At 39.6% G+C, this 11,707-nt stretch overlaps 1 protein-coding gene across 4 annotated transcripts in view; it reads right to left on the reverse strand.

Moving 5' to 3' along the window:
* Window positions 1–9,095, reverse strand: part of Dnajc19 (DnaJ heat shock protein family (Hsp40) member C19) — a 29,047-nt gene extending 19,952 nt beyond the window's left edge. For 2 of the 4 annotated variants that reach the window (XM_076932282.1, XM_076932283.1), the window contains exons 1-5: window positions 8,940–9,079; window positions 7,982–8,033; window positions 7,830–7,903; window positions 6,901–6,980; window positions 6,354–6,424 (exon numbers count right to left, since the gene is read on the reverse strand). In XM_076932282.1, coding sequence (XP_076788397.1) covers window positions 6,354–6,424; window positions 6,901–6,980; window positions 7,830–7,903; window positions 7,982–8,033; window positions 8,940–8,942 — 280 coding nt within the window. In that variant the 5' untranslated portion in view covers window positions 8,943–9,079. Of the gene's footprint in view, window positions 1–5,098; window positions 5,190–6,353; window positions 6,425–6,900; window positions 6,981–7,829; window positions 7,904–7,981; window positions 8,034–8,939 lie in introns of those variants that run through there. The other 2 variants (XM_034500745.2, XM_076932281.1) reach the window with 2 other exon arrangements.
* Between the last annotated feature and the right edge of the window lie 2,612 nt (window positions 9,096–11,707).

Raw genomic sequence — 11,707 nt, forward strand, 5'->3', positions numbered from 1 at the left:
TAACAGGTTTAATCAGGGTGTTCCTCCTAACCTATTTAATATATGGCAAGCATTTGGGTTAAACTGTTGAAGTCAGTTCCAGTCTAATACAGTCAGTCTTTGAGAAAGTGGTGTTAACTTCAAGGTATGTACTTACTATTGGTTGAAACACATCGATAGATTAAACTTATTTCATTGTAAATTATTACTCTTAGGGGGCAACAATGGCCAACTACTGACAGTTCTTGTCAAATTAATTATGTTTTAAGTAAACACACTAGGAATTCAGGAAGGAGTTCATGTTAGCCATCAAGGTACATGTAAACTAATAAAATACTGTTTGTTTGTTTTTTTTTTTTTAATTACTTTTTTTGGGTGATGTAAGGGATTGAACCCAGGGCCCTGTGCATAAAAGGCTTTGACATAACTCTCTAATTAAGCTTTTGTAATTTTGGAGACAAGTCTGTACAGCCCATCATAGCTTTAAACTTCAGTAATCTTCCTACCTCAGGTCCTCCGATGCTAGGGTCACAGGCATGAACCAGAATGCCTACCTGGCTGTACCGATTGATTTAGATGTTGACCAGGTTTGGCTTTGACTATTTAAAGCTTCTGTCCCACCCTTCTGTGTTTCTGAGAGTACAGACAGACCTGACCATGATTTCCCAAAGTCCATTGTCTAATCCTTTAGACAATTTGAGGTGTTACAGGTAAAAAGCACTAATTTTGTCAATTATTCTCTGTAATCAGGAGAAATGTACTAAGCTAACCTCTTGCTGTTCAGATGTTAATGTTGGGAATCTAAAGTAACATTTTAACCTTACGTACCCATAACCTTTTGAGTATGAAAGTATTCACAGTGGTGTGTTGGGTATGTCCATCCCTGACATTTCCAATTGGGCTCAACACAAAAACAAGCTCCCTTCTTTCTCAGCCTAGTGGCCTTTTGTATTTTGTAGCAAGTGTATCAGTTGGCTTTAGTCCCACTATGTCACTTAGTGAATTATTTGTTTTGGTGGTTGTACCTTAATGATTTTTAGAATCGCTCTGTTTACTAATCTTGTAGAAAAACTAGTTACAAGCTAATTACTATTTATTACCCCAAACTTGCATTTCTTTGGACTTGTATGTAGGTTCTGAGGTAACTTCCGGTTGTCAGGCTTGGCAGTAAGTACTTCACCCATTGAGCCATCTTGCCTTGATTTGTTACTTTTTAAGAAAAGTTATTTTAATTCCACCATCAAGGACTAGTAACTACTATGGTGGCAGCACTTATTAATAGGTTCCAGGTTACACCGTAACGTAATTCAGCCTGTCATTGGGTTAGAGGAATTAAGAGAAGCACTAGCATCCCATCTCTAGGGCAACAGTCTAAGCAGATAAAAGGCATTGCCTCAGCTACAAAAAATAATGGCATTGATGTCTCCTACACTCAGGGTTACTTGTTCTAGTGTTGTTAGCTACTGATCATATTAAATATCTTTAAATCCTAGCCTGTGATTTGCTTTATATGCTATTACTTTATATGCTACTTGAGCTTGAGTGAAGTTGTAAATTTCCCCTAACTTCTGTGAGTATGTATGATGACATTTAATGTCAGGTCTCTGAACTGGAAAACTTTTATAAATCATCACCAGAAGACAGTATGCTATAAAATCTCTTATCTGAAACTACTCTATGGTCTGGCCCCAGATTACTTTGAGTTATTTGAAGTAAAACATGTCTCAGTTTATTTTCATCATTTGCATGTAAGAGATGAGGTAGGGCATATCCAAAGGATAGCAGTTCACAGGTTTAGTTTTTTTCCTGGATTTATTCTTTTAAATATATTTTTGTATGAGTGTGGGACATTTGTGCCAAAGGATATCTAAGGAGATGTTCACTCCATCTTCTCTTTAGTACTAATTTGAGTTTGCCAGGCTTGCAAGGTGTCCTTACCCACTCATCTGTTTATTGACTGTAGTTTTTACCTTGTTGAGCAGCAACTCATTGTAGTTTCCCCTTGTACTTCTCAGTGGGTCAGAATCTACAGGTATAAAAGTTCTCAGATACAACCACAGGCTTTCTGGGATAGTTTACAAATTGGCAGGGTTTTTGTTGTTTTTTGTTTGTTTTTGTTTTTGTCCCTGCTTCCATAAGTATTCTTTGTCATTTGGGAGAATAGTCAAAGGCCAGAGAATTTGGTAAAAATCCATAGTAGTCAAAGATAATTGTCTTTCAGGACTACTTGGCGTTACCAAAGAAATAAAATTTCTAGAGACAGTAAGCTAGGGCTTCTGTCCTCATAATGTCAACTCCAAAGGTAAGCTGCGGCCAGAGAATCAAACTATAAATGGACATGATGAAGTGGAAAATCTAGGCCCAGGGTTTAGTAATAGTTCCACTAGGTAACACTTTTGCTCTTCAAAATATGGAGTAATCTTTAAATTTTCATTCTATTTATTCTTCTTCTGCATAGAAGCTCAGCTTGATCAGCTACCTAGGGACTGGAAGGAACAAAGCTCTCTCAATAAAGTACTTATCACGTAAGCATGAGCTGAGTTGAGTTCAGTCTCCATATTATAGTCAGGTGTTGGGAGTGCTGCTTTATAATCCCACCACTAAAAAGACAGGCAGATTGTTGGAGTTCATTGGTTAGTCCCCTGTCCCCCTCCCAGCCTAATAAGACTTTAGATCCCAATGAAACCAAGCTTGAGGGCTCCTGAGGAGAGCATTCAAAGTTAGCTTCTGGCCCCACACCTTTAGCCTTACTGTTCCTCTGAAGCCTAGCTGTGCTAGGGTGTTGTGCCACTGATGTGCTACTCTCTCTTTGTCTGTCACCATTTGCAATTGTCTCCAATTACAATTTGTGGTAGAAATTGTGGCAAGTGCTTGCCTAGTTCATCCTCAGGACCTTAAGTATGTTTGTACAGAAACCAACTGGATGCTAAACATGCATAACCAAGAAATATGCTTAGATGATAACATCAGAACTTCAAAACTACAGAAGTTAGGAATGTGGAACTCTGGACCTGAAAAGAATGAGATCCCCCCCCCCATGGGGCCTTGTTTCTTGGACAAGTTACTTCACTGAACTTTGATTTACTTGTGGTAAAGACAAAAGTTGATACACTAAATGCCGATTGGCACAATACAAGAGACTTTAAGCACCTAAGAAATTAGAATTAAGAAGGCCCTTTCACAAATCATCATAACAGCCCTTAAATATGTAGCACTTAAATGTTATGCCTAGTAGCTTTAATGAAATACAGAGTCTTCAACTTGAAAAAGGTAAGGCTAGAGAAAATAAAAATTACTATCAAAGAATGATTGGCTGTGAAAGTAAGGCTTTCAGTGTTTTGACACACCTGTCTTCTAAAAGGCATGTACAGCATTTGACATTCAAAGGTACCTATGCCTACAGTGCATAGTCCTTTCTATAGTTAATGAGTGACTCCTTGTGGGCATTTTATAATATGATTTATCTTTTCAAAAGCTTGCTTTTAAATTGTAACCACCTCTGCCATATTATTGTTCATAGAAACATTTAAAATTTTAGTTTTCTATGAGTGTTTTGCCTGTATGTGTGTGTGTACCATGTGTAGACTGCACCCAGGGAGGTCAGAAGATGGTATCAGATCCCCTAGAACTAGTTATAGATGATTTTGAGGTGCTATATGGGTGGTAGGAATCAAACTTGGGTTCTGCGGAAGAGCAGATGGGGCATAGTGGATGAGCCATCTTGGTAATCTTAAAACTTTTTCTTAGTTCAAAGGAGAAGGGGCAAATAAAAGGTGAGCAAGCCATAATGCTTTGGATACACTCATCATCTGTGAACTCTTAACTGCTTGCTAACATAAAACCTACTTCAATACTCAACATTGCTTTGCTGATAATCTCTAACGTCAATAAGGCAATAGCGTGTGTGCAGTGTTTCTATTTGTAATTTCTCTAATCCTCCTAACTGTAGTGGTTAAGTACTGTTTCTCAAAACAAGAAAGGCTGTATATGACAAAGTTGGGCTACACTGCTTCCAACTTTAATATTATAAAACAAATATATTAAATAAGGCATGTTCAAACAAGCATGTGACCAGAAACTCACAACCTGTTCCCCTAGCAAAGGGGATTTGAGAGCGTTAATGCTACATAAAATCTCTAGAATCTATAGTTTTCATCACACTCAAACTTTAAGGATTTTACATGAGTGTGCAAGAGTGACCTTGGATGATTTAAAAGACCTTGATTACCTCTATAAGGCCTCTCATTAGCTGAAAGAACACACAGTCTAAAGTGCTGATAGGTTAAATGCTTCAGGGACTACTGGCTAGGGATTTTACCTCCTGATCTATACAGGTCATTACATACTTTAATATTGGCCTTCAAACTAAATTGGGTGGTTTATAGTATGTAAAATGTTAACAGTTGAGGTTGAAAATCAAAAGCACTTAACTGCTGTGATTAAAACAGTTTGTGATTTGTGCTCTCAAATTTTAAAATAGAGGGAATTTTACATTCACAAATAAGCTTGGTCATAACTGAAAATCAAAACAAAGGAACAACTTAAAGTATTTTCAAATGGCTAAATAACAAAATTAATAGGACCTATACACTGAAAGGTTTCTATAGCTGGGTGTGATGCCAGAGACAAGTGAATCTTGAGTTCAAGGCCAGAATGGTCTATAAAGCAAGATGCAAGACAGAGCTATATTTGAGACTGTCTCTTTTTTAAAAAATTTGTTCTAATGTATCAAAATCTGAACTGCCCAGTGAAAATGCCTAAAGTACAGTATTCAAGTACCTGGGCCAGTTGTACCTTGAGTTTTACCTCCCAAAGGTAAGAATCCCTCTTTGAATAGTTAATGGTCTCTGTCTCAATTGACTGTAGAGTGGTAGTATTCTCAGAGCAAGGCCTTAGCCTTGAACAACAAGTGCCAAATTTCTTTGCTAAGTTAGTAATGAACAGTATTTATGGTCTAATGTTATGTGTCTGTATTCATAATTCCTGATACTATAGTCTTAATCCTCAAAATTGAACAAAGTATACCAAGACACTGATTTAGCTTTTGCCAAGCAATTTTCATGAGTTTCGGGTCTGAGGCATTTTATTACAAAACATGCTCATAAATAGACTAGTGGACTTAAAATTCATCAGATTACTTTATTTTTTAGCTTGTCCTTCTAGTAAGTCTTTAGCTTCATTGATTTTGGCTGCTATATAAGGAGATCCTCCTATAGAAAAAAGGGGATGAGGGAGACACAGTTTAGAGCACAGATTCTAAGTCTTGTCAAAAGCATTTCAAGGATCCCAGGACATAACAGAAATGGTATCTTCATTTTCTAAAAAGCAACTATGATACTAGAAATAGGTCACAAAAGTACAGGGTAAAATAACAGAAAAATGAGAAATGAGGTATTTTCACATAAAAGTTTTCCATAAAGTCTAAAATGGGATTTGGCCCCTCCCACATACACTTGCCTACTCATTACTACAGACGTGGACACAATCCATGGTTCTTCCCACAAGCCTCTGAGCCTATGTTGAAAGACTATCTGCATTGCATACTTTAATGCTTCAGTTTTCCTCTCAATATTAGCTGATCCTTTCTAATGTCATCTGGATGCTGTCTACTAATGTGATGGAGCAGTGTGGTCCTAACTAACCCCATCAAGAGGCTTCTGGTAGAATGTGTGTATGTGGACTCTACCATTCAGAACAGAATACCTCGCTCGAGCAATGCAAGCTAAATTCCTTACACTGTGAAGTCACATATTAAACAGTTTTCCTATTTGTCAGTACCCTTTTTCTACAAGCAAAAAGAGTTGTGCATGACAACAGATTTTTGTGGTCTGCTCAGGGAATCTGTTTTTACCAGTTAAAGCTACTTTGAAGTCTATCAAAAGCAAATACAGCTCATAGGTTTCCAACAATCTGTTACAAGTGTCCATACCACAATAAGAGGCCCATTAAGTTTTCCTTAATTAAAATGTAGACTTGGTTATTCATGAGTGTAAACAAAAATAATGCAAAACTCAAAAAATAGACCACAATAAAAGTTGGGGTGTACATCTTTTTAAGCCCCACTTTTGGGGATGAGGCAGGGTGGTCATAAGGAAGGTTTAGGCCAACCTTGGATACATAGCAAGATGTCCTAAAAACAAACCAACCAAAATACCTAGTAGTATGTATTACCTCCATTATTGGAAGACATTCACAGTATTAATGTTTATTACTGCCAAATCACATCTTACATCGCTCATTCTACCTTTGTTTTGGTGAGATGAGGTGTCACTGAAGAGAATGCCACCATATGTGGTGGATTTTATTTAAGACACTAATGTGATCCACATCTGGGAGACTGCTCACACACAGACGTTGATAAGAAAGTCACTTACCCTTGTCTGGATGGTTCAGGAGCATAATCCGTCGGTGGGCATCCCTGATCTTCCCTTTATTGGCAGTAGGGCTAATTTGAAAAGGAAAACATACTTGTTTTACTTTAAAAAACAAGTTTAGTTTTACTTAAAAAAATCACATGAACTATACAGAAGGGCCAAATTAAACACTAAGAAACTAGTACAGCAACAAAACAGTATGAAAAGCTGTATTTGAAACACAGATATAAAATGTGTTTTCTAAGAACCAAAAGTGCTTTTAAGAAAAATGTAGTTGACAAGACAATCCTCATTCAACACTTAATTTGCACAGAGTAGAATTTCTCTATAGAGCACTCCAGACAGCAGTGAGGACTGTCACAATCTGTTTCATATGTGAGTTCTATAGGAATGTTAGGCTTAAAGATGTTCGTGGAAGGGACATCAAGCTCCTCTGACTGACGAAGTCTTCGGACAACAATCCCCAGTAATTCATTCTCAATTGCAGCTCTTGGGTACTAATAGGAATTACTTTACCCTACATCTCATAATTAAGTAGAAATCTTACCTTACACCTAGTATTAGTGCTGCTTCCCGTTTTGTCATTTTGGGTTCAAACCCACCTCTATAGTACCCACCGCTAAAGGCCTGAAAGAGAAATTGGAAGGAAAGATTAATGAAGTAAATGGAAGGCTGGTTAAATCAGTAAAGAAAATGGTACATTTCAGAGAACTACAAGTGTACTTCCCAAGGCATTTTAGCTGATAAGTGGTAGCCAACTATTTTGAGATGTGTTAAACATCCATTTCTTGCAACTAAACTGCAACAGTGTCTTGAGAACATAAGATTGCGGTTGGGGTGGGATGGGGGATGAGTAAATGGAAACCATTCTCATCTATATTCCAAATAAAAACCTGATCCCCATAAAATAGCAGTTTCAAAAGTTATCAAAAGACAACCTGGAGATCTATTATCTACAAGATTCAAGGCAACCACTAAAATAAGACTATGGTAGGAAAAATTATGTTGTCAGAACCTTAATCTTAGTAGAGATCATGTACACTAAGGTCTTATGCTCCTGCCCAAGTTACCTGACACATGGCCTCTCAAAGTCCTGAGTAGTATCAGTGCTGTGCGGTTACACCCAGTTCAGGTTTGTTATTATTCACTACAGGGGTATGATCTTTGCACTAATTGCAGTGATCTAACATCACTGCAATGCTATCCTATGCGACAAAACAGACGAGGGAAGGCAGGTAGGTAGATAATAAGGTCAACAGCATGTGCAGTAAAGGTAATTGTTAAACCACCTTTCAAAGTACCGAACCTGTGAAGGTCACCCGCCCTCAGTTGCCACGTGTGAAAACCAATTCCTAGTGTGGACCAATGCAAGGTTCACAACTTCCCACTGAACTTCATGGACCTGTGGAATTCAGATGGCAGGGAAGCTCCAGGCTTCAAATACAGGCAATTTAGTTAGCAAGAAGGTTGTCTTACAGATTTTGGTAGGCTCTGAAAAACTTGTTTTACTTGAGGCTCCATATGCTTCATGGCTTGTAAAACATAACGGCCTAAAACCAAGAGCAACAGAATAAGCAAATGAATCCAGAACCAGTCTACTACTCTTCCACCCCAAACCATGAACAAACCTGCAAATCCTGCAGCAGCAATGGTCAATCCAACTGCTACCACTGTACTGGCCTGGTAATGGAGGAAAGAATACATCTTTACTACTCTTAATTGCTACCTAGTCTGCATCCAAAGTCATTACAACCTTCATGTTGGTGAAAGGTGGGTTCTTTTTCCCTTTTTATTTTTGTTTTTTGGCAGGACTAGGGATGGAACCTAGTGTGACACAAATGCTAATAAGGCGCTTATGACTCCAGCCTTTGTCCAAGTTCCAACACTTTTATGCTGCGGTGGAGTCTTGCTAAATTATCCAGGCTGCCCACAAATTTGCGATTAGCTTTCTAAGCAGTTGGTACTTTACAGAGTGCAGCACCGTGCCTGCTGGAAGGAACATTTTTCTGGTAGAAATACTGTGCCTTTAAAACCTCTGCAATTTGACATTGTTCACATTGATGGCCTGCATTTAATCCCAGCACGTGGGAGACATTGGCAGGTGAGTTTCTGTACGTTCTGGGACAGCCAGGACTACAAAGTGAAACTCTGTTTCAAAAAAAAAAAAAAATTAAAACCACTGCAGTTTTTATCCACAATTTATTGTCAGGGTATAGGATTTTTTAACCCACAACAGTAAAAGGGTGATTTTTCAGTCGTCGAAGAGAACTTTAACCCGCAGACACTTGAACCTCATTCTAGTTTAAACAAGACCGGTGGAAATAAGATTTCTGCTGGATTAGAAACAGTCCTTGCAAAGGCTCCCTGAAAGATTCCCATAAGGCATTTCCACTGCAAAGAGGGGAGGAGTGCGGTGCAGGCGGTAGTGGGCTAACAGCCCGACCTCCCAGGAGGCACGAACGTTTGCCTGCAAGCAGAGATGATGGGTGTCAGCTGAAGCCACCGGAGGCCGGAGCAAAGGTCTGTCTCCGCGTCCACCCAGGCCGGCCAGCGCCCTTTCGGAGCCCGTCAACGCCGACCACTCACCATGACTCCACTCCGCGGCTCGGCACCGCGCGTTCATCCCAGCGCGAGCCCACCGCCAAGTACGCTTGTGTAGTACGATGGGGTCGAGACAGCACTGCCGCCACTTCCACTAGCGCCGCGCAGCACGGCAGGGGCGCTGTAAAGTGCGTCGGACTGTCGCACAAAGTGCTGCAAAAAGGGCCCCAGCGACTCGTGTTGACTGAAAGGTCCGACCGGGGCGGGGCTTGCCATGTCCTCTGTCCTGGACTCTCGAATTGGTAGTCTTAATACCCGGCCCTAAAACAGGTTTTCCCGCCAAAACTTATCTCCCTAACTTTGCTTTATATAGGTTATTCCGTCCACCCTGTGAAAGTAGCGTTGTTTTTCGGATGAGGCATTTGTTTCCTGTAAATTTTTTGCTACCCTGGGCTGTCGCCAATAGATGTCGAGAAACCACAAGACTGATCTTCGTGGCCTGCAGAGACATCTTTCTGTTTCTGACTTGGAACGTAGTTCGATCTATAAACAGATCAGAAACTATATGGGGAATTATTTTTTTCCAGTTTTATTTTTTTTCCATTTCTTTTCTGATGTCTGCTTTGGGCTGTGTGAATTTGTTTGTTAAAAATACAGCTCCTGCTGAGTATTCATTGTTTATTTTTCCTCTTCTGTTTTAGCCTGACTTAGTATTTTTCTAATTAAAAGAACTGTTTGTACCTGTATTGCTCAAAGCATGTGGTTGGTTGGCCCAAGGATGGCAAATGCATTTGACCAGAATGAAAGTGACTAGGAGCTGTCTTTCTGCATAAAGGCTCTATGTTGTTAGAATATAGAAGCCATATGTGATCTCAAGGGAAGTTAGAAACTAAGAGAGCTTACCCAACTGTTCTTTGCCAATGAGTTCCTGACTCTCCATTTCATTCTATCTTGGCAGTCTGTGCCTGCTGTCTCCCCAAGCTTCTCGAACCCTTTGTAGTCAGAAGTTCATTATGTGAATGTATCATATTTTGCTTATCTTTCTGTTTCTCATGGGTTGTTTTTGTGGTGGAGCTGTTGGGAATGTCATTTCTGTTGGCATGGATGCACAGAAACCAAGCCGAGGCTTATTTCCATTCTCTTGGCTAGGTGGGCAGAAGTGAAATCTATGCATCCTGTGAGAATTGTACTTTTACTTGCTGTCCTGGTTTGACTCTGAACTGTCTCTCAGAGGCTCATGTATATGTGTGTGTGTGTGTGTGTGTGTGTGTGTGTGTGTGTGTGTGTGTGTGTGTTAAAAACTCATGGCAGGGATGTGTTAAGAGGTAGGGGATTGGGAAGGTAACTGGATCACAAGGACTCTAAGAAGATAAGTGGATTAATCAGTTATGGGTCTTGACTTGGTGGACGGTTGGGAGGTGATGGGGACTTAGCTGAATCATAGCTATGCAGATCAGGTTCTTCCTTGTCTCTAGTTCGTCCCTTTCTTTGCTTCTTGACCATTATTCATCTCTGCTGTTCCCCCACCTCAAAGTTCCGCTTCACCACACATCCAGAAACAATGGAGTCAGATAACCATGGAGTGTCAGCTCTGGGACTGTGAGCCAGACAGTTTTATTTTCAATGTGAGTTAATTCTGTCGGTGATTTTGCCACAGCAAAGGAAAGGTGACCAATATAGTTGCTGTTACATTCCTGCAAAGGAAGGTAGTTGGCGGCTGAGGACCTCGATCCACATCCTTGCCCACATGTGATATTCTCTGTTTTTATTGAATTGTAGTCATCCTAATGAGTATGAGGTGGTGACTCACTGTACCTTTGACTTGATCTTCTGATCAATACTGTGGAGTGCCTTTTAATATGCTTAATAAATATGTATGTGCCTCTTTGGGAAAATGTCTATTCAAGTCTTTTACCCTTGCTCATTTTGGGTTGGGATTTTTATTTGTTCAGATTCAGGCATTCTCTAGATATTCTGGGTTTCGCTTATCAGTTATATGATGTACTATTATTTCCCCCATCTATGTGATGCCATAGTTACTCTGCTGGTATCATGCTTTGAGGTGCAGCATCCTAAAGCTTTTATAAAGTCCAACTGTCTGGCTTTTTTTCCATTCTTTGTTTCTGTTTTTACCTGAGCCTTTGAGTCATATGCAAAGCCATGTGATGAACAATTTGCCCTAGGTTTTCTTTTAAGGATTTTATACTTTTCAGTCTTTGATCCAGTGTGAGTTGCTTTTTCTCTTCAACATTGGACAAATGGCTCCTTCATTTTGCATACATGTGAGTATGTCCCAAGCACTGCTTGTGAAGATGGTAGAGGTGAAGGTGAGATTTCAGAAGGGAGAGTTCTAGTGAGTGTCTGACATCTTTAGTTGTTGTTGTTCTCTAGGACAACTATAAAAAAAATTTTTCCACAGGCAGGGATGTTTATGCAACAGAGATGTTTTGGGTTTATTTGTTTGTTTGTTTTTTTTAATTCTAGAGGCTGGGCATGTAAAATCGGGGCACTGGTAGGTGTAGTTTCTCTCCTGAGCAACTTGTAAAATTTTAAAATGAGGGAAAAAGGAAAACTTAAAATTATCCTCTCAAAGAAAACACTTCACGTGTAGCCATTTCTGACTAGTCTTGCCTGGCTGAGTGACAGCCATATGTCAAAATCGCTCTTGGTTTTGCTTTCCCACTACTGAAAGCAGGTCCTCATCTCATGGAAGCAGCGAACTGAATATTTCCAACTGTTCACTGGTTTGGTTTACAGCAGAGAAGTGATAACAGAAGTTAAATAGCATCTAAGAAACCTATTCCCCATCGCCC

Source organism: Arvicanthis niloticus, chromosome 4 (assembly GCF_011762505.2).
Source record: "Arvicanthis niloticus isolate mArvNil1 chromosome 4, mArvNil1.pat.X, whole genome shotgun sequence".
NCBI lineage: Eukaryota > Metazoa > Chordata > Mammalia > Rodentia > Muridae > Arvicanthis > Arvicanthis niloticus.